Below are 20,539 nucleotides of genomic sequence, written 5' to 3'. Positions count from 1 at the left end.
GACATCTTGCTTAAAAGTGACGGCTTCGAATTGTCTGAGATGACCTTGGAGCATGGAGATGTTCCTATAGAATAGGTCAGGCGCTGAGTCACGAGAATGATTAGAAATACACACCTGTGCAAGTTTCTGCCCTTCGGATAAAATTATGAGGCAAGACCGCAGACCCTTCAGACACCACTGCCTTTCGAGCCAGGAGAGGAGATTACGATCCCAGAAAGACTTGAATATGTGGTTAAGTGTGTCATCCCATGGATTCGGAGCTCGCGAAAGGTGAAAGGCCCAGTTGTGACATGCGTACTTGAGAGCATCGGAAGATGATTGACGTGCGTCGTTTGCGAAATTTGAAAAGGCCTTCATAACATGAATAACTGGTGGATAACGACCTTGTGGTAATGTGGAGGTGGAAGACTGATGATGATCCTGGTGCCTTAATGCCAGGAACACCGGAAACATCAAAAAATCAGGCAAGCTCTGAAAATGCTGAATGACTTCGAAGGTTGGTAGTTCTGGGACAATTGTGTAATCGCTGATTGATTCGAATGTGGCCGTGAACTCTTCCATCGATACCCAGAGAGCAGCCGCAGGAGTCAACTGCCATGCTTGACCATTAGCCGTCTGCAGCCACTCTCGCCCACTTTGAGTCTGCAGCCACTCTCGTCCGCTCTGAGTCTGCAGCCACTGTCGCCCATCCTGGGTCTGCAGCCACTGTTGCCCGCCCAGGGTTGGCAGCCACTGATGTCCGCCCAGGGTTAGCAGCCACTGTTGCCCGCCCAGGGTTGGCAGCCACTCATGCTCGCCCAGGGTTAGCCATTGTCGTCCACTCCTGGTCTGCAACCAGTCTTGCCCGCCCTCGGTTTGCAACCATTCTTGCCCGGCATGGGTCTCTAACCATCCTTGCCCTGCAAGGGTCTGCAACCAGTCTTGCCCTTGCCCACCCTCGGTCCGCAACCATTCTCGCCCGCCATCGGTCCGCAACCATTTTCGCCCGCCATCGGTCCGCAACCATGCTTTCCCGGAATCGCCATACATCTGCAACCATTCTCGCCCTCCATCGGTCTGCAACCATTCTCGTCCACCATCGGTCTGCAACCAATCTCGCGCAGGCCTGCTCCAAAACCGGCCTTTGATCTGAACCATGCCTGACATCTGCAACCATTCTTGTCCGGCCTTGGTCTTCATCCACTGTGGCCTGCTGTCGTCCCCAACCTGCCCTCTCTCTCTTTCATTCTCCAGAAACCGTCGCTTGTTCTGAGTCTCCTCCTGCTGTCCCCCACTCAGGCTCTCCAGAAAACTTCTCTTGTTATGGGGCTTGAGCGACTCCCGCTTTCCCGCGTCTTGAGCCTGAATGCGCTGCAACGATTGCACCCAGGCCTCCTCCCAGTCCAGCCCCTCTTGTGTCTGCAGCCAGGTGAATCCTTCTCGGGTGAACAGCCAGTCATTCCCTGTTTTTGTCTGCAGCCAGGCAGACCCATCCAGGGTCGTTAGCCAGGAGTGTAAGTCTGCACTGCGATCTCCCCGAAGCCACAACAGACCCATAAGAATATGCAATGGCTCCGGTGGTTGGACGATGAAGGCTAATGAGTCTTTTAAGCTCTGAGGGTCGTGAGCTTGCATAGCTTGGCTCTGCTTCTTCAGTTCTGATAGCGCATCAAGAAGAGCTGTGCTTTCTAGAATATCTTGTATCATCAAGTGAAACGAAGACAGAGCGAGTACGGAGTGGGGTGGTGTGATATGTCGTACTTGAGGGAGGCTGCAATTTGAGGGGTCGGAAATATAATCACGAATGGAGGAATGGTAGATTGTCACAGGGAGACTGTTGTCTGTAGGAATCTCCATTACAGACCGTAGCTGTACCAGTGCTGCCTCGACATCCCTGCCCTGCCCAGGTCCAAGAAGTTCTGAGATTTGTGACATCGGTAGAGGATCTGCAAGAGCAGCAACGACGGACAAGTGCTGGTATGCCCGTTCTGGGTCGCTACATGTCGAGAGGATGCAGTTGTATAACTTGTACACCTCTGTTCCTGGTAGAAGTTTACTCGTTAGTTCTAGCATGAGCTGAAGCCGACCGCGAGGATCATTGTGTCCGTCATCAATAAACTTCATCATTGTAGACGCCACGATAAAACGTCTGCCCGCTCGGCTCGCCAGCCGCGCAAGTTCATCTTTCGTTGGCCGCGGGAACTTGGAACAGCGATTGTGCAGTTTGGTGAATGAATGGTCTAGAAAGATATAGATGTCGTTGTCAACATCTACGCCGTCTAACGAGATGGTGGTAGCAACGCCTTCTCCAGAAATTTTCACTGGTATCTCGCATACCAGCGGGCGCACCGATTCTTCTTGAATGGCTTCACTGATATGCGATTCCGAGCGACTCGTGAGCAGGATGTCAATGACGGGCAAATCAGGATCATGGAGAGCTTGGCCGAGTAGGGAGATGAGATCCGCGACCTCGGTTTTGGATATGCATTCATCAAGGGCATCCACTACAAACGCCAAGGGCGGACAGTCGCGTAGTCTGAGTCGAAGTCTCCGGAGAGGTGAGAGAAAGAGCGCCTCCATCTGGTCGTGAAGAGACGCATCAGGGTCTAGGACTGCAGGATCCTCGCGAATAGCTCTGATCACTTCCTCGCGAACACTAGGAAAATTCCTGGCGAGCTGGTAGGCAAGCGTCGCAAAAAAATATCCAGTCGTGCAGCGTTTCGTGTGCCTGCGCGAGAAAAAGAAGGATCCCGCAAGGCGCTTTTCTTTAGTCTTCTGCCCCGTCATTGTCAGGCCTCTCATCCTTTCAGCTACGGTGAACGCAACAGCGGACTTTCCGACGCCCGCCGTGCCGTGCAACCAAATGAGTCGACTCCCCTGTTCTCGGTTGTCTGATAATTCGTAGATATGGTTGAGAAGGACCACCCTAGTCCCTTGCAGACATTTGGGATGGGGCTGGCGTTCACGGGAATCATACGCAGCACCCATAATGGCAATCTGGGATAACTTCTCCCAAATTCCTTCAGATGATCGAGCATCACCTTGAACTGTTGACGAGGTCAGACAGCCGAGAGAGGGTATAAGGGAAGGATATACTGACATTGGTCAGCCATCGACAAAGATTGAGTGTAAATTGTGACACAAATTGTTATTCGGAATGGACCAACGGACGGAGACTGTGGGAGGTGCTGATATAGTTAGAAATCATGTGATGGATTTGTATCTCGAGGGACGACGTACGAAGACTCGAAGGGTCACTGTAACTTATTTGGCTCTTTTGTTGCCGGGTTAAGTCGTAAATCGACGATGTAGCGTCACGGTGCGTCGGGCTGTCCAGTGAGTGTGTTAGACAGCAATGAGCTGGGCAGCGATGGAGATTGCAAGCTGCTCGAGATTGGATGGACGGTCACTAGTCTCCCCTGGGCAGACCAAATACTAGAAGGAAGACAGTCATTGCTTTTTCATTACCAAAGAACACACTGTGCTGAGCTGCTCTTTGTGCGACTCTCCAAGTCGTGTATTGGGTTGGCTGACGGTGAAAGGACCGCAGGGCACGTTATTCTGTCCCTGCGTAACGATATCTCGCTCCATGACCGCCACCCTCGCGGACCTCTCTCAGCTCAACTTGGATCATCAGGAGGAAAAGGCCAACGTTATGATCGTTTCATAAACTTGAATAAACATCTCAATCCGTTCAGTGATAACATTGACTTCCATAGTTGTTCCATAGCAGATGAGTAATTAAGATACACCAAGTACAACAAATTATGCATGCCGAGCAAGTGATACAAATGCGAACATAAGCCCGTAACATGCGATTCCAGATGACCCCGATTCCAGCGGGCAATCAAAAGAACTCTAAACCAGAGCGGATCGACCGCGCAGTGCTGTACAATATATGGTGTGCGATAAGTATGTGACGTGAGCGTGAGATGCAGATGAATCAATCATCGCGAAGTGAGGATCATGATCATGACGAGCCAGTGATAGCGCCGTTGATAGCGTTCAAAAGAATGTTGTTGTAGTCGCCACCCATCTCCCACAGGGCGAAACCACCCAGACCAGCCTGTTTGATGAAGTTGCCCTTTGCGGCTGTAGGAAGATTAGCTAAAATTCGACTGATGAAGTGGAAAATACGTACTGAAGGATTGAGCGTTATCGTAAGCGACCATGACTTGCGTGTTGGGGTTGTAGACATATGGCTAATAGACAAAAGTCAGACCGTTGAAAAAAAATGACGGACAAATGATACGCACTGTCTGGCTGCAGTTATCGAAGCGGCCAGTCATCCCGGAGGCGACGCTGCCGTCCTGGTTCAAGAAACCGCCAGCAATGAGGCCCCAGAAGTTGAAGTCACCAGAAGCAGGTTGGTTGATACCGCAAGCGTCAGGACCGGCAGCATCCCAGCTGTCACCAAGGACGAAGTTGTTGGTATTAAAGCTGGGGAATGAGACCAACGCGTTGCTCTGGATAGCTACAGAAGAGCTGATGGAGTAGCCGTGTCCGTAGCTGGGCACACCAAGGAGGATCTGCTTGGCAGAGAACCCTGCCGCAGTCCAGAGCTTGACAGCGGAAGTGGCAGAGCCAGTTTGCTCAGAAGCTGGAGCACAGGAGTCATCTAAAGGAGCGTTGGGGCCCACAACCTTGCTGAAAGTGTCGCCGTAAACGTCGTAGTTCATAATCTCTACAACGAATATTAACCGCTGTCATCATGAACATCAACAAGTCTGCTCACCAATGTAATCCAAAACCTGGGCAAAGCTGGTCAGGTCAGTCGAAGGGACCCCGGTAGCATCATTCCATGGCCTGACGGGAGTAGCAGCAGAGAGCGACACATTCGGCATCTGCTGCTTGAGTTCTTGGAGCATGGTCAGGAGATTGGCGGTATCCTGAGGTGATTCTGTATTGCAAGAAAGACCGTTTGTGCTTCCCGGGTATTCCCAGCTGTTAAAAAAATTGTCAACGGCAAGAATAATCATGTCAAATTAAATACACATACTCAAACTCGACACCTTGGAAGCCGTACTTGTTTACCAAGCTGACGACGGAGTTGACGAAAGTCGTACGGTTGCTTGAGGTGGAGATAGACGATGAGAAGTATATTGATCCATCCCAACCACCGATAGTCAACACAGGGAAAACGTTCTGTTGTCTGGTAAGCCAACAATTGACAACGATAAACAATATAATCATACATTTTGCTTTGCGGCAGCAACGAAGGTGGTGGGGCCGCTAGGGCTGCTGTCACTGACGGTGATGATAGCAGTACCATCAGCAGAGGTGATACCTCTGTAAACCAAAGTGAGAAACGTAGTACACGCATTATCAGGGGTGAATTTACCCGAAGTAAGCCATCCTGTTGAAGCCTGTCCAAGCAATGTTGGCGACCGTGTAGTCGGTATGCCAGTTAGCAAACCAAGCCATTGCGACAGAGCCATTACCAGGGTTGGCAGGCGTAGAAGTAGACCCCGTGGGGGTAGCAGTCGAGGTGGGTGTAGTGGCACTGACTGAAGCTGATGATTTGAGAGAACAAGTTGGGGCGGCAGCTGCAAACGGCAGCGCCAGCAACGAAATAGCTATCGGAAGAGTGAATTTCATGATGATCAAAAGTAAAAGATGGACGTCGACAGCGAGTAAAGGAGAGCGGGAGTTGTTCGTAGAAAATCAGTCAATGATTGTAATCAGGACCAAGCCTGGTAGTTAGAAATCAAACGGGAGAGTACAGAAACGAATGGGCAGGTAGACAGGCCTTTTGTATCTGAAGCGAACAACGTGTAAACTGAATTGCCCATGTACAGATCAATGCCGCGGCCACAATTGTTACACGCACTTTTGTTCTTCTTTTGTTGCACATGCCACCTGTGGTCACATTCATGGGCGCTTGGATCAATACCTTTCTCACACTTCTAGACATTGTTCGTTCATTGGTGTAAAGTTGTTGACTTGGTGGGATCCTTGATCGATTAGCAAAAACTTAAACACTAATCAGACTAATGCCAGGTAACCGTTGCACAAAACTAGTACCAGCACTGGATTAATCAACGCTTGCCGTGATCATATCAGGACATGGCACAGTGCCCATCTACTATCTAATGGCAGATGAATGCGCCGGGGCTCCAAGCTTCTTCGCGGGTGCAATGAGCATTGTTGTCTTTCCAGCATGAGAAGCTGATCACCTCCATATAATCGAGTGGTCTAAGGTTCGTGGTGCACACCTGGTTCGATCACATCTCTGAAAAAATCATCATTCACCAGGGTATCAGATGCGCTGAGCAACATTTCAATGGTCAATGATCAGCCTGGAATTCGTCGGTCACCGGGGTCATGTCTCTGCGAAGGTCCGTATTATACCAAGGGGCAACGGCAACGCTTGAGCCTTGGGACCATGGCGTGATCACTTTGGAGCGTGTCCTCTGAGATCAGTCCGTTGAAATACTAACATGTATTATCAGTGATCACTACTAATGCAGTTTCTCAAATCTTTCCACATCGATCATGATGGCAATATCAATAGATCGCATTCACAGGCGGAAATTAGTGTAGGAGGTTTTCGTGTGAAGTCGCAGAGTTGAGGCAGGTCTCATCGCTTTGAATTGAATGAATGGAGCAATCGGTCACTGCAGCCTATGAGGGCAGGTTGTCTTATACCATAATACAACACTTGAGTTATTTCAGCTTATCAACATATTTCATCTCTGTTGGGTACGCTTCGCAATATTGACTCCTTCATCCACACTTTGTAAGAGTCAGGGATATAATTCTCTATATCAAGTTCACATGAGCTATCGTTCGATGTACACAAAAATTATGCAACACGAGACGAACACAAGCCCTGAACGACAGGCTTCAGTACGAACGGTGAGTGAGAAGACCGCTACTGCCCACCAATCGCCAGCATCATTCAATCTCCATCATATAACAGATGAAATCCCGTGACGCATTGCGAACATGTTGCCAAAGATACAGACAAAAAAGGAGCTCGACCGCGAGGACTCCGCACGTCTGACTGTATTGTACCCTGTCCTCTCAGCTACCTGCAGCGATCAACACGTTCGCCGTCCGAGTTCATAACGAACGTTGTGTCTGGCCTTCTGTCGGCTCGAACATGAAACCGAACAGGCCAGAGGCGAAGTCTCAACCAAGATCCTATCCACCACCTCTAACAAGTCCGATTCGTACAGCCAGACGTCTGGCTTGATGCGCTTCTATTCGTCGAGAGCGAAGTAGGGATACACCTATGGCAACAGCAGCGAAAAACAGGTTGCACGCCACGAATTCGTAAAAATCAGCACGCTCTTGTGTGGGAATGCGGCCGCAAGGCTGCCACGCAGGAGTCTCCCCGAGAGCTCCTGAGGCTGCTGAGGGTGTAGATGTGGGGTGTGGGTGATCGGCGGGTATCGTTGGAGGCGGGGTGGAGGTCGTGTTCGAACAGTGCATGAGTTGACGGTTGCCGAATGGATGGCAGAAGGGTTCATGAAGCTGCTAGTCTATCAGTTCTCCGCAGACGCACATATGTCAGAAAACATACAGCGTCTTGTGGGCATGGCTCGCATGCGCCAAATGGGCGGCAAGTGACTGATAGGTTGAGACTCGGGTCAACACGCTGAGCATGAATAATATTCACGACGCATAAAAGCATAAATCTGCAATTCAATTCACAAGTTAGATAGACCATGATATTGGTGCTAAGAAATACCTACAAAATCAGTTTCATGACTATACTCGCCGCCGTCGTAGGTGACATCGTGAAAGCATGAATGTAAGCGGGCGTGAGAAAACCTCTCTTGCTTGCCTCATACCTCGTCGACGCCGTAAGTGAATCTTCTAAACCATTATTTATTTCCCCAGAAGTCAAACTGATTGTTAGGATAAGTTAAATATGTCTCGTCGTACCGCTGTGATCGAAGAATTTGACGATGACACTGACCTCCCGCTCCCATCGCGTCCCCTCAATACTGGGCCGCGTGGGCCCCTACTCGAAGAGATAGGGCGTTCCGACGAAGAGGACAGTGATTCTGAATCAGACGACATGTCTACACCAGGCCAAGCATCACAATCACAAGCCCCATCTCACGCTCCAACCTCGTCTGGTCAATCACAAGGTTCACCATCCAATACTGTCACTGACATCACGCCTTATAAGAAGTACGTTGTTCATGCATCTGTGCTTTTTTCGAATGTAGCCTAAGAATGTACTAGATGGACGTGCATCTACCCGATCTATATTGACGCGAAACGGCCATATGGGACTGGTGAACGCCGGATAGCGCGCGAAAAGAGCGTTTGGTGGCCTTTAAGCAAGGATATCGCCGATGCAACCAGTCGGCTTGGATTAGGAACATTGCACGAAGTGCAGAAGTCGCATCCCAGGGACTGGGAAAACCCTGGTCGTGTGCGCGTGCAATGGAAGAAAGACGGGCGGTTGATGAACCCCGCGATCAAAACGAGTGCGTGAATTCATTTTGCGACACTTAATTCCCTCTAACAACTTAATTATGCTCAGAGAAACAGCTGCTGGAGATGATATCCTTCCAGATCCAGCGGATAAAACAAGATAATATTCCCCGCCCACCGTACGTACTGACACCGCCTTCAGTTTCCACCGCTCCGCCAGCGATCAAGCTTCCTACGTCTACGAAAGGCAAACAGAAGTCCAAAGCAGGTTCTGGTGTAGCCGTACAGCTGTCCAAGTCAAGCCAACAGCGCTTGCCCACACCTCCAGAACCTCTGCCAGCTCTGGCAAGCCGCGTATCTCCTTATTCACCAGCCATACCCACGGGAATGCTCATCGAGACGGTTAAAGCTGGCATGAGTGCACAGGAGTCGGGTGCAGGAGCTGCTCCTGGCCAGCCGGGAGTTCAAAAAGGTAAACGGAAGGTTGTCAGAGTTAGGGGGTGATTAGGGCTCAGGAATAGTGCAAATATCATGTATAAGATACTTGGAAACACGACTCGTTGAACTCCGATAGTGAGCAACGCACTGAACTGTATCTGCCATTTCAAATGGTGAACATTCGGACTCGATCGCAGCCCACTGCTCTGAATACGCCAAGTCAGAACTTTCTGTAGCGATGGCTGTGGGATGACTGATTGGGGGAGCGCAATAAGTAGACATGCTTCATGCTGATCAGCGCTGATCGATTGCAGAGATTACCACGTTGGCCCCGGCCAACCCTGGACCCACAAAAGCGTCTTGGCTTCTTGGCTGCAGGCTGTGCGATGCTGTTCAAACGTTCAAGTTTGACGGAATCGAGTCATGGTCTGGACAATTGAAAGTTTCGCAAATTAACAAATGGAGAATGGCTCGCAAGCATCGCATACCGATATCTTTCTATATCATCGCCTTCCGGTTTCCGGCCCAGCTTCGCCAGCGTGCAAGCATAGCTATAGGTCGGCCGCCTCTCGTAAAGTGCTTCATGTGCTTTGATAGGCGCCTGAGCATATACTGCGGACCTAAGTCCCATGCCCCTATCTACCTCGAGGCAAGTGGATCTCCCGTACCCTCTGCATTCTTGATGGGAACGTGGTTGTAATTTAGGTATTCTAAAAGCCCCTGCGGCGACTGGATGGCACAACACTTATTCCGAAATAGTCAGTTTGCCGAGCCTCTGGTGGACATTGGTCGGCACTGATTAGTACAAAACCAGGATCGTGAATGTTGGTCTTCAAGACCTTCGTCACAGGCAGTAACACAAACACCTTCACTGACATGTTTGTACGATACCTACGAACTGGAATAGCCACGATTGTGCCCCGGCACGCCTCACGCAAAGCATGCTGGTGACTGAATAGAAGGGCGCAGGGGACAACACACATCATGAAAGACGCGTGTGATGATCTGATCGCGCTGGAATTAAACTCAGAGCGTATATCTCGGTGACCCCCCTCAACTTTGAGCATCATTCCCCCTTCTTCCAACTTCCATCATGAACTCCTCGCAGGATCGCGTGGGTCGTGTAATCCATCACAAGGATTATTACTTGCGTGGTGGGGACCTGAATGTGTTGGTGAGTCCCAGAGCGTTCCTTGGTCCGTTCATTCTGATATAGGGCGTACGCTTCAGATCGGGAATTATCACTACCGTGTACACAGTCATTTCTTCTATCGTGAATCGCTAGTATGGCGCCAGATGATAGGAGAGTCTCCCGATGAACATGGCCCAGCCGATGCTGCTCCTTTTAACCTCGAGGACGTGAAAAACGAAGACTTTGAGCGCTTCCTCTGGGTGTTCTACAACCCGTATGTGCCATCTCTGAATTACTGTTCTTACTCACATGTGATTCTAGCATATATTCGCCTTACGATGCACCCACCGAGACATGGTTGAGCATCCTCAACCTCGCTCATCGATGGAGCTTCTGCAACGTCAAAGACCTCGCTATTCGCGAGCTCGAGAAAATCGACATGGAGCCGATCGAGAAGATCGTGGCGTATCACGAATATAAGATCAACAAAATACTCCTTCTCCCTGCATACATCGAGATCTGCAAACGTGAGAAGCCCCTGTCTCTCGCAGAGGGCATGACGCTCGGAATGGAAACCGTCCTCCGCATCGCGGACGCACGTGAGCGTGCTCGGCAGCAAGCTGCGGAGAGCGGCATTCGTTCGCCCACGTTCGAAGATTTTGAGGATGCACAGATGGAAGATATGGTGCGGGAGGTGTTTGGCGTTCCGCCGAGACCAATGTCGCCGAGTCAACACTCTAGAAAATCATCTGGGATGTTCGGCAGTTTCGGCGGTTTCGGCGGGATGTCCCCTCCAAATGGCTCCACTGCTCAGAAAGCCAATGGGGATATGACCTCTGGCTTAAATGGTTCTGGCTTGAATGGTTCCGACCCGGCGTCCCACAAACCACAAGATCCCTTGCACGTATCTACAGGCACTACAGAGCCACTTCCAGCTGATGGTTCGGCAACCAAGGATAATAAGACGCCTCAAGCTCCGCCTAAAGATGAGAAACCGTTGACGCCAGAACCGAATGGGGCGTCTACCCAACAAACTTCGTCCGGGGCTGCCGCTGATGCCAAAGGAGGCGCAAAAGGAGGCGCAGGGGGTAAAGGTGAGTAACTGGCCTATCGCCTTTTTCCTAACTCGTGACCTCGTCATTATAGGGAAAGGCAAATGAGGATTGCTAGGCGGGCCGGTCCTATGCGTAGTGACAGTATGATTTTGTATCGTTGTATCAAGTTTTGACTACGTATCGTGCAGTCAATCGAAGTGGTTCAGCGAGATGGACGGATTCTGCAACGTCTGTGTTAGTTAGTTTTTAGAATCCTGGAGAAAGCTCGATGCTAATAGCTTGTTCTTAACTAACTGTTCTTCACTCATGGCCTACGAATATATGGTTGGTTCAATCACGATGTTCATGTTACTGTAATATATATTCTGTTCATACACAGCGCATCACATGATTTCAGGTCAGAACACATTATTTGTGCTCGTTACTGCTTCAGCTTAGAATTAGCGAGATCTGTTCTATGACCATCTGAGCATGTACTACAGTATCAAACCAGTCTACTCAGAATCCTTACTTTCAGCCAATTGAAGGACATTTTCGCAGTATCACCAGAATAAAGTTTCTGTGGATTGGGAGAATGCTGTAAGCCTGGTGGCTTACGTACACATGACATATGGTTCATCGGATCGTAGGCACGTCTTTTCCTTAGCTTTGTACCTTACCCTCGTCGTCTCGCAATCCAGAAGGGGTTCTGTTTTGTTTCGTGTGTTTCTTCAGTGTTTCTCGTCGTTGGCCACAACTTGTTTCCAAATGCTAAGGGATATGTACAGCACATAGCAAGTTATATGTGTAAGAACCAGTGATGAGGAGAAATAAAATATTTCGTCTATAACCTTAGGTCTGGACTCTTCGTCGGCAATCGTGATCGGTTCCTTTGCCACTTGATCAAGGCAACCGTACAGTGCCAAAGCTTTGTCTGGCAGCAAATGGCATCATCCACTCGATTGCAGCGGGTTAAGCTAGGCTCTGCTCGCTAACAACAAATTGAAGTGCTTCTGCGGCAGAAGGCCGATCGTTGGGTGTCGTAGACCAACAGCGGAGGATAAAATCCCAGCACCGATCTGTGACATAACGACTGGGGGGGCGACGATGAATGATCCCCTGAGACAAGTGAAGCGTGATTGCGCCGTCATTTTTCAGGTAAGACCAAGGCACGTCTCCCGTCAAAACCTGCAGGACAAGTTGGAAAGACATGTTAGCAAAACGACATGTTAGTAAGAAGATACGCCTACTTGAAGCATGATGCTACCAAAGGAGTAAATGTCACTTTGAGTCGTGACCACAGCGGCTGATTCGTCGCCAGAAAAAAATTCAGGAGCTGTCCATCTCAGTGCTCCTGGACGACAGCTGGTCTTAATGAGATACGTCATGCCGGCCAGCTCGCTCAAAGTGCCAGAAAGGCCAAAATCTGTAAGACATGCCGATCCATTATTGTTGATGAGGACATTGTTCTTGCAATTGATCATTATCATGAGAAATGGAATAAATGAAGGATCTTACACCAGTGAGGTCTCCGTGAACGACTGGACTCAAGTACGGGTGTCCGTTATGGACTGAGGGAAACAATTATTTGTTGTTGGGTATCTGCATGCATGTGTTCACTCACGATAGTCGAGGCCCTCGGCGATGTCACGGAGCTTGGGTAAGAGAAAATGAGTTCGAGTATGTAGACTGAGTACTTGAAGTTCTCACCAAACGTAGACGATCACGTAGTTTGAGAGTGTTCTTCTTCTTGAGGAACAACGTCAGAGTGCCGTTGACCATCCACGGAGCGACCGAAGCCACCAACGGGCCAAAGTTCTGTGTAGTACCTATGAGATTCAAGATTTTAGGGTGTTCCAACCTCTTCCAAATCCCGAACTCTCTCCGAAAAATCTCAGAAATTTTAGCCAACTCTGCAGCATTGGTGAATAGTGGTCGAATTGCTTTGACGGCGACCTGCGGATGAGTGATCAGAAACATGGAAGAACTGTGACATCCTTACTAACCTCTACATCCCCCTCTGGTGTGTGGTATGTACATCGATAGATATCGCCGTATGCACCGCCGTCAGTGGGGTATGATTGATGTCGAATGATGACATCAGTTAAGTCTGGGATGGAGATGATCGAGGGAGGTGTTAAGCTCTGGGGGTCGTGGGTTTGCATAGCATGGCTCTGATCGTTCATTCTGCGAGGGCGTCTAAAGGAGATTGATTGTGATACAGCTTGTGAGATGCAATGGAACAACGAAAACATGGGGAGGATTTGTATATTCGAAGGATCACCGTCAGATTTGATTCTTTGTGGTCAGGCTAAAGTGCTGTGATATTTTAAACGGACGATGGGAAATTACTGAATGGTCTAGCGCCCATCCGGTTGCACTCAAGAGGACACGAGGATGCTATACGAGTATGCTTATACCGGCATCGGCTCGTTCCCAACCAATTCCCGACGAAGTTCTAGGGCGCGACAATTAGACATATTGCGGTTCGAATATGGGGTGAAGGAGTCGTGCTCTTACGGTTGTACCGTGACATATACTTGTGTACTTGTAATCGCAACTCGGGATGTATATGACGAACGACGCCTGACCCGAATGATATAGCGCTAGCGCGCCTGGTCAATGTACTAAACAACGCTGAGCGCTGATGCTTGGTCTGTGCAAGCACGGTGATAGTTAGTAATATCCTGTAATATCGTAGTATAAAATACTAAGTAGTACGTCACCAAGACTTCGATCAGGAGTCAGTCGGTAATATCCGTAGTATAAATAAGTAGTATAGTATGGCCACCTAGACATCATTTCGATCAGTAAACCATTCAACAAGATCAAACAACGCCACACAATGTCTCCTCCACGCGACCCAACATCTGCTCCTTCTCTCTGCATACATCGAGATCTGCAAACGTGAGAAGCCCCTGTCTCTCGCAGAGGGCATGACGCTCGCAAAAGGAGGCGCAGGGGGTGAAGGTGAGTAACTGGCCTGTCGCCTTTTTCCTAACTCGTAACCTCGTCATTATAGGGAAAGGCAAATGAGGATTGCTAGGCGGGCCGGTCCTATGCGTAGTGATAGTATGATTTTGTATCGTTGTATCGAGTTTTGACTACGTATTGTGCAGTCAATCGAAGTGGTTCAGCGAGACGGACGGATTCTGCAACGTTTGTGTTAGTTAGTTTTTAGGATCCTGGAGAAAGCTCGATGCTAATAGCTTGTTCTTAACTAACTGTTCTTCATTCATGGCCCACGAATATATAGCTAGTTCAATCACGATGTTCATGTTACATCAAACCAGTCTACTCAGAATCCTTACTTTCAGCCAATTGAAGGATATGTTCGCAGTATCACCAGAATAAAGTTTCGATGGATTGGGAGAATGCTAAGGGATCTGTACAGCACATAGCAGGTTATATATGTAAGAACCCGTGATAAGGAGAAATAAAATGTTTCGTCTATAACCTTATGTCTGGACTCTTCCTCGACAATCGTGATCGGTTCTTTTGACACTCGATCAAGGCACCCGTGCAGTGCCAAAGCTTTGTCTGGCAGCAGATGGCATCCGCTCGATTTCAGCGGGTTAAGCTAGGCTCTGCTCGCTAACAACAAATTGAAGTGCTTCTGCGGCAGAAGGCCGATTGTTGGGTGTCATGGACCAGCAGCGGAGGATAAAATCCCAGCACCGATTTGTGACACAATCACCGGGGGGACGAGGAGGAATGTGCCCCTGAGACACTTGAACCGTGATTACGAGCTCACTGGGCTGGTGGGACCAAGGCACGTCTCCCGTCAAAACCTGCAGGACAAGTTAGAAAGACACGTTAGTAAGAAGATACACATACTTGAAGCATGATGCTACCAAAGGAGTAAATGTCGCTTTGAATGGTTACCGCAGCGGGTGGTTGGGCGTCAGAAACAAGTTCAGGAGCCGCCCATCTCACTGCTCCTGGACGACAGCTCGTCTTAGCGAGATACGACATACCGATCAGCGTCTGCAAAGTGCCAGAAAGGCCAAAATCTGTAAGACATGCCGATCCATTGTTGATGAGGACATTGCTCTTGCAATTCATCATTATCATAAGAAATCGGACAAATGAAGGATCTTACACCAGTAAGGTCTCCGTGAACGACTGGACCAAAGTTGCCTCCGTCCGCAGTGAAACTACACCTATGGACTGAGGGAAACAATTATTTATTGTTGGGTATCTACATACATATGTTCACTCACGATAGTCGAGGCCCTCGGCGATGTCACGGAGCTTGGGTAACAAAAAATGAGCTCGAGTATGTAGACTGAGGTACTTCGAAGTTCTCACCAAACGTAGACGATCACGTAGTTTGAGGGTGTCCCTCTTCTCCTTGAGGAACGATGTCAGAGTGCCGTCAACCATCCACGGAGCGACCGAAGCCACCAACGGGCCAAACTTCTGTGCAGTACCTATGAGATTCAAGATATTGGGGTGTCCCAACCTCTTCCAAATCCCCAGCTCTCTCCGAAGGATCTGAGAAAGCTCAGTCAACTCTGCAGCATTGGTGGATAGTGGTCGAATTGCTTTGATGGCGACCTGCGAGTGAGTGATCAGAAACGTGGAAGAACTGTGACATCCTTGCTAACCTTTACATCACCCTCTGGTGCGTGGTATGTACATTGATAAATATTACCATATGCGCCGCCGTCAATGGGGTATGGGTGATGTCGAGTGATGGCATTAGTTAAGTCTGGGATGAAGATGATCGAGGGAGGTGTTAAGCTCTGGGGGTCGTGGGCTTGCATGGCTTGGCTCTGATTGTTCATTCTGCGAAGGCGTCTAACGAACCTTGATTGTGATACAGCTCGTGAGATGCGATGAAACAACGAAAACATAGGGAGGATTTGTATACTCGAAGGATCACTAGGTCAGATTTGACTCTTTTGTAGCCGGGCTAAGTCTCGTAATGTTTCAAAGTGCGATGGAAATTTGCTGGATGGTGGTTGACAAAAGGACTGAATGGTGCAGCGCCCGAATCTTGTTGCACTTAAGAAGGCACCCGGATGCTGTACGGATTTGAAACATGGGGTGAAGGAGTCGTGCTCTCATGATTGTACAGTGTGACATACTTATGTACTTGTGATCACAACTCGGGATGTACTATCTCCGGCCCGGAGTTGCGAAATGACCCGGAGTTACAAATCACGATGCTAGCACGCTCATATTTCCTTCGCACAATGATTCTAGAGGATGATCAGTAATCCATAGCTTACTGTGTGTATTTTGAAAAATGCACTAGAAGTGCTTGCGGCAGTGAAACACTGCTCAGGACGTGCACTTTCCACGCCAATCCATCGGAGGGAAGCCATCACATGCACTAAAAAATTCAGGAATTTTATCAGTGATTTCCCATTGCCTTGAAGGAGTCGTGCTCTCACAATTGTACCATGACATACTTATGTACTTGTAATCACAACTCGGGATGTATATGACGAACGACGCCTGACCTGAATGATATAGCGTTAGCGCGGCTGGTCGATGTACTGATCCGACGCTTGGTCTGAAGGTGATAGTCAGTTATATCGTATATACATAGTACAAAATTACTATAAATACGTAGACGTCACCAAGACTTCGATCAGTAAATACAACACCTTCAAATTCAACAAACTCAAACAACGCCACACAATGTCTCCTCCACGCGACCCAACATCCGACTCCGAAGACGATGACCCAGACTACGTGCCCCCCGAGCACCAAGGTGCGATGATACATTTTCCTACTAAAACTTGTTGTGTTTACACGATGCATCAGACTCGGATAGTTCTGGAGATGAAGAAGGGAATGATGAGACTACACTGCCGAATGAAGTGAAAGAGCAAGATCTAGCCGAGAAGAAAAAGTAAGGGTTTGTTGAGTTGTCCTATATATATTTCAGATGGACTTACCCTGCTGTATAGGGCGCGGGACACGCTATGGGCTAGTTTCCAGGCGTCTGTCGCCTCGCCACCACCTCCGAAGGTCCAAGAGCCGCCCAGGAAGCCCGTGAAGATCGAAAAACGTTATCTTTTCGCAGGGAAGAACATAGTGTATGTACACCTACTCCCTTTCTTATCCCAGTATGCTTAGTGATGTGAAGAGAAGTGGTTGAAGTCCCTGAGGATTCAGAAGATGCCAAACAGTGGCCACGGTGGCAGCCACCAGAGTCGTCTTCTGTTGCTGCACCAGCACCGGAGTCTTCGTCATCAACCACCGACGTGGGTTTATCAGCATCAATGTCAGCAGGTCCCATGAAGCCTCTGGCACAGAAATCTGCCCTAGGGAAACCCCCGGGACCTCGCAAGCCTCGCACGTCATTAGCAGACATACCGACTCAGAAGGCTAAGAAGATTACTACTCTTGATAAATCTGCAATGGACTGGCGAGCGCATGTCACGTCGAGCGATGTCAAAGACGAGCTTGATGCTAACCGGCGTGGGGGTGGTTACTTAGAAAAGATGGACTTCCTGAAACGAGTCGAGGACAGGAGAGAGGATGCCTTTGAAGCGAGCAAATCTAACAAAAGGCGAAGGACGTGAGACATGAGGACAAGTCGTTATTGTAGTCGTATGGTGTTGTAGGATATATATTTTACTGTAGTAATACAGAAACGTCAAGAGTGGTCAGAACTACCTGATGCTGAGGCAGCAGATCTGAGAGGGACAAGATGGGTTGCAATGATAGGCGCGAGAAACCGCATCGAATTGCAAAGAAGAAAATAGCAAGAGTGAAGGATATTTCAGGTCATTCACGCCCTGCATGTGACCTTGTGCTCCGACCAATGGGACTTTTGGCACCCACCATCGCAATACCTGAAGGAAAATATCTTGTTAATCGTCCGGGTATGACACATGAATGAACTAGTTACCTTGCTTTCTCACAACCACTGCACTTCCTCAGTGCAGCGCTGGGATTGCCGCACCACGAACATCTGTACAATGCCACGGTATTTGGGCTGACTCGTGGATGCGAGCATCTCTGTGGCCGAGTCTCGTCTGTCTCTCCCTGCTCAAGATGGAGGTCGTCAAGCCATGCAGCGAGATCATCTTCAGCTTTCTCCAAGGAGATGGTGTGTTCATCCTTCGTCTCCTCATCAAAGCGTGCCACCAAATCCTTCCACTCTCGTACGGCAGTGGGGTAGCGCTTGACGATGTTTTGCTGGGTCAAACGCAACTGCGTTTTCGGGGGAATAGTGCCAAGGAGTATACTAAACTCCTCGGCATGCCCCAACTTCTTGAGTGCGACCTGTGCTCGGTTGTGGAGACGTCCTTCAAAGCCAAAGTCGGACATACCTGAAGCTCTTGAAGGTCCGCCGGCGTCTCTGGTCCCTTGATGGCAAGCGTGAGGCAGATGTACCAGTAAATCACGTTCTTCATGTGTCTTGCGTCTGGGGGGGCCTCCATAGTGTAAACTTTTGCGTCCTCCATTGCGCTCATAAGGAATGCAACACCCTCGTCATATTTCCTATCTCCAGGACTGGATTCCTGAATGCGGCACACACCGAGATTGCCTGCGAGCTCGACTGCACGGTGCAAGAGCCCAAAGCGTACGAACGGCGTCATCTTCGGGCACTTCAAGCCTTTCTTCGCAGAACGCAAGCCCTCGCAGTGGTCTTTACCCAGCGTGATCACATAGTAGAAGTATGCGAACTTGGGGTTTCGTTGGATACCACGCTTCGCAACTTCGATGGCATCTGGGATACGAGATCTGATAATGAAAAACTTTGCAGGTAATCATGTCCGCGAGATCCTCCTCTCCTGCACGACCCTTTGCACGGATGGCTCTAGCGCAATGCGGCAGCGCGTCGGACCACATGATGAATGGTAGACCAATGTCCCTGTTGATTTCGATTTGTCCCGTACGGGGATCTTGCATCTGGAAACCGCCTTCTGCGATAGAGAACTCGTTTCGGGTGATGAGTTCCGCGAGCTTTAGACCAAGACTGTAAAGATCCTTGTCCTGGGCACACTGCATCATGGCCTTTTGGTTGTCTGCGGTCGAGGCCATGGTAAGAAACGTATCACAGCGCATTGCACCGTAATCCATCAAGATGTCAGTGAGATGGTCAGGGAAACGACGTTCAATTGCTGCCATGAGTTTGTGGGGGTCGAACTGTCTCTGATCCTCCTCCGAAGACAAAGCTTCAAGGCGAAGCAGGCCACCCAGCGCGCTGACACGCACAGTAAGGTCCGCGCTCCGAAGGCAGGCAACTAACAAGTTTTGAAGCGGTGCATGAGCCTTGCACTCACTCCAACAGTGGATAACAGGGTGCGTAAGCAACTCTAGGCCATGATATAAGAGCTGGATGCTAGCGCCAGGCTTGCGCATGAAATCTATCACGATTGGAATCAAAGTGTTAACATTGGCCGCTTTGAGGTATCTGGGAGCCGGTGGGTCTTCCTGGTTGATCGCAGCGCCTATGGCATGAGCCATAGTGGAAATTGCCATCTCTGCAGCCCTGAGATCATCTGGGTTTTCTTGCATGGTCTTGAGTAGGGAAGGGGACTCGAGCGAGATTTCTTTGCGAACATCGACACCTCCATGATGCGTCACGGTCGTAAGTGCGCGGAGAGCAAGATAACGCGTTGAAGGAATCTTGATCAGAGGGGTGATCTTAGACACCAGACCTGCAATATCGTCAGTGCAGTTCGCTGTAACGAAAGGTCGTCAACGTCTACCTTTCTGAAAGAGCTTGTCACGGAGGATGGCATCGGCACACATCTTGGTGTAGATGCCGATAATTGCCCCGGTGATTTTCTCGTTTCTTATATTCGCGACGTAGACATCATCGAGGCTATGATAAACTTCGTTGAAGTTGGCATGGACTTTCTTCAAGCCACTTCGTCTGGAGAGATCTTTGGGAAATAGATGAAGGGCTCGAAACGACACAACAAATATACAGATTACGCTGTGTACTCACCCGGTAACTGAAGAAACTCGCACAACACCTTGACTCTCGTGTTCCATCCTTCTGCTCCCTCGATGTCGTCTACCAACCCACTGAACTCCTCTAAATCTGATGTGACACGTGCTACGGAGTGAACAACTGGCTTTGGCTTTTTCGCCTTAGCCTTTCCACCGCGAGGACCTGGCATTTGTACTGGAATTGTGACAACTGATCCTGATCAAGTGGAGAAAGCCTGCAGTAAGTGCACTTGACAGTGAAGAACCAAGCAGGGAGTTGCACTACTGATGGGGCGATTCGCAACTTGATTCTTGCCTTCAAGGATAGAAAAAGTACCGCCCGCTATGAGTCTAGACGCTTAGGCTAGCGTCCACCTGATTGTCACGGTATCCTCGAACGTAAATGATCCTCATTGAGTATTGATTCAAGCCTTGCTAAATGATCTGCAACATATCCGCGTCGCGTTATTCCATGGCTCGGTGCCCTTCTCTTCGGCTGTACTGAATTCAACCAGCTGCCAGTAGGATACTCAAATGAACTTTCGTAGAAATTTTGCACCGAGTAGGCTGTTCGATAGTCTCCCGGATCCCCTCAGGTTCCCTCCCTAGGCAGACCATACTCAACAGAACCGGAAGAGTATCGTTCCTTTTTTAA

General features: G+C 49.3%; 8 protein-coding genes across 8 annotated transcripts; 3 read left to right on the top strand and 5 right to left on the bottom strand.

Annotated features, from left to right (window-relative positions):
• Positions 1 to 3,672: 3,672 nt before the first annotated feature.
• EDB91DRAFT_1130597 (glycoside hydrolase family 18 protein) lies at positions 3,673 to 5,802 on the bottom strand. The gene is made up of 7 exons (XM_041318611.1): positions 5,321 to 5,802; positions 5,175 to 5,268; positions 4,979 to 5,124; positions 4,715 to 4,923; positions 4,236 to 4,663; positions 4,121 to 4,181; positions 3,673 to 4,071 (listed from the first exon to the last, which is right to left on the bottom strand). Exons 1-7 carry the CDS (start codon positions 5,575 to 5,577, stop codon positions 3,950 to 3,952), a joined length of 1,317 nt encoding a protein of 438 aa, XP_041177596.1. The 5' UTR covers positions 5,578 to 5,802; the 3' UTR covers positions 3,673 to 3,949.
• An 882-nt stretch (positions 5,803 to 6,684) lies between these two features.
• On the bottom strand, positions 6,685 to 7,750 carry EDB91DRAFT_1130594 (uncharacterized protein). Its single transcript, XM_041318610.1, has 3 exons — positions 7,680 to 7,750; positions 7,508 to 7,622; positions 6,685 to 7,458 (listed from the first exon to the last, which is right to left on the bottom strand). The coding sequence occupies exons 1-3, from the start codon at positions 7,721 to 7,723 to the stop codon at positions 7,126 to 7,128; spliced, it is 492 nt and encodes a 163-aa protein (XP_041177595.1). The 5' UTR covers positions 7,724 to 7,750; the 3' UTR covers positions 6,685 to 7,125.
• Positions 7,751 to 7,858: 108 nt separating this feature from the next.
• Positions 7,859 to 8,877, top strand: EDB91DRAFT_1052511 (signal recognition particle, SRP19 subunit; the record flags this gene model as incomplete). Its single annotated transcript, XM_041313684.1, has 3 exons — positions 7,859 to 8,124; positions 8,179 to 8,426; positions 8,483 to 8,877. 3 exons carry the CDS (start codon positions 7,859 to 7,861, stop codon positions 8,875 to 8,877), a joined length of 909 nt encoding a protein of 302 aa, XP_041177594.1.
• A 1,027-nt stretch (positions 8,878 to 9,904) lies between these two features.
• Positions 9,905 to 11,045, top strand: EDB91DRAFT_1052552 (uncharacterized protein; the record flags this gene model as incomplete). The annotated part of the gene is made up of 3 exons (XM_041313687.1): positions 9,905 to 9,985; positions 10,042 to 10,217; positions 10,265 to 11,045. The coding sequence occupies 3 exons, from the start codon at positions 9,905 to 9,907 to the stop codon at positions 11,043 to 11,045; spliced, it is 1,038 nt and encodes a 345-aa protein (XP_041177593.1).
• A 904-nt stretch (positions 11,046 to 11,949) lies between these two features.
• EDB91DRAFT_1248016 (kinase-like domain-containing protein) lies at positions 11,950 to 13,163 on the bottom strand (the record flags this gene model as incomplete). Its single annotated transcript, XM_041322879.1, has 6 exons — positions 11,950 to 12,165; positions 12,228 to 12,446; positions 12,496 to 12,548; positions 12,602 to 12,632; positions 12,688 to 12,933; positions 12,984 to 13,163. The coding sequence occupies 6 exons, from the start codon at positions 13,161 to 13,163 to the stop codon at positions 11,950 to 11,952; spliced, it is 945 nt and encodes a 314-aa protein (XP_041177592.1).
• Positions 13,164 to 14,552: 1,389 nt separating this feature from the next.
• Positions 14,553 to 15,746, bottom strand: EDB91DRAFT_1248015 (kinase-like domain-containing protein; the record flags this gene model as incomplete). Its single annotated transcript, XM_041322878.1, has 6 exons — positions 14,553 to 14,768; positions 14,815 to 15,030; positions 15,080 to 15,147; positions 15,201 to 15,231; positions 15,289 to 15,537; positions 15,588 to 15,746. 6 exons carry the CDS (start codon positions 15,744 to 15,746, stop codon positions 14,553 to 14,555), a joined length of 939 nt encoding a protein of 312 aa, XP_041177591.1.
• An 883-nt stretch (positions 15,747 to 16,629) lies between these two features.
• On the top strand, positions 16,630 to 17,519 carry EDB91DRAFT_1237134 (bucentaur or craniofacial development-domain-containing protein; the record flags this gene model as incomplete). The annotated part of the gene is made up of 4 exons (XM_041321548.1): positions 16,630 to 16,702; positions 16,756 to 16,843; positions 16,902 to 17,030; positions 17,081 to 17,519. The coding sequence occupies 4 exons, from the start codon at positions 16,630 to 16,632 to the stop codon at positions 17,517 to 17,519; spliced, it is 729 nt and encodes a 242-aa protein (XP_041177590.1).
• Positions 17,520 to 17,589: 70 nt separating this feature from the next.
• On the bottom strand, positions 17,590 to 20,282 carry EDB91DRAFT_1130575 (uncharacterized protein). Its single transcript, XM_041318609.1, has 6 exons — positions 19,901 to 20,282; positions 19,659 to 19,835; positions 18,703 to 19,607; positions 18,273 to 18,653; positions 17,849 to 18,225; positions 17,590 to 17,792 (listed from the first exon to the last, which is right to left on the bottom strand). Exons 1-6 carry the CDS (start codon positions 20,073 to 20,075, stop codon positions 17,729 to 17,731), a joined length of 2,079 nt encoding a protein of 692 aa, XP_041177589.1. The 5' UTR covers positions 20,076 to 20,282; the 3' UTR covers positions 17,590 to 17,728.
• Between the last annotated feature and the right edge of the window lie 257 nt (positions 20,283 to 20,539).

The sequence above is a fragment of the Suillus paluster genome (genome assembly GCF_016628075.1).
Source record: "Suillus paluster strain FC165 chromosome Unknown EDB91scaffold_23, whole genome shotgun sequence".
Lineage (NCBI taxonomy): Eukaryota > Fungi > Basidiomycota > Agaricomycetes > Boletales > Suillaceae > Suillus > Suillus paluster.
Note: the sequence above shows the minus strand (reverse complement) of the source record. Positions and strands in the feature narration are given on the sequence as shown.

Bases quoted from the DNA above. Each gene is read 5' to 3' on its own strand.
- EDB91DRAFT_1130597 (XM_041318611.1), bottom strand. From the start codon at position 5,577: ATGAAATTCACTCTTCCGATAGCTATTTCGTTGCTGGCGCTGCCGTTT. The intron at 4,924-4,978 runs GTATGTGTATTT...TTTTTTTAACAG, and splicing joins TTCCAAGGTGTCGAGTTTGA to CTGGGAATACCCGGGAAGCA. The intron at 4,072-4,120 runs GTACGTATTTTC...ATCTTCCTACAG, and splicing joins CGATAACGCTCAATCCTTCA to CCGCAAAGGGCAACTTCATC.
- EDB91DRAFT_1130594 (XM_041318610.1), bottom strand. From the start codon at position 7,723: ATGTCACCTACGACGGCGGCGAGTATAGTCATGAAACTGATTTT. The intron at 7,623-7,679 runs GTAGGTATTTCT...ATTGAATTGCAG, and splicing joins ATAGTCATGAAACTGATTTT to ATTTATGCTTTTATGCGTCG. The intron at 7,459-7,507 runs GTATGTTTTCTG...ATAGACTAGCAG, and splicing joins AGCCATGCCCACAAGACGCT to CTTCATGAACCCTTCTGCCA.
- EDB91DRAFT_1130575 (XM_041318609.1), bottom strand. From the start codon at position 20,075: ATGCCAGGTCCTCGCGGTGGAAAGGCTAAGGCGAAAAAGCCAAAGCCA. The intron at 19,836-19,900 runs GTGAGTACACAG...TATTTCCCAAAG, and splicing joins CGAGTTTCTTCAGTTACCGG to ATCTCTCCAGACGAAGTGGC. The intron at 18,654-18,702 runs GTTTTTCATTAT...GAAGTTGCGAAG, and splicing joins CGGACATGATTACCTGCAAA to CGTGGTATCCAACGAAACCC.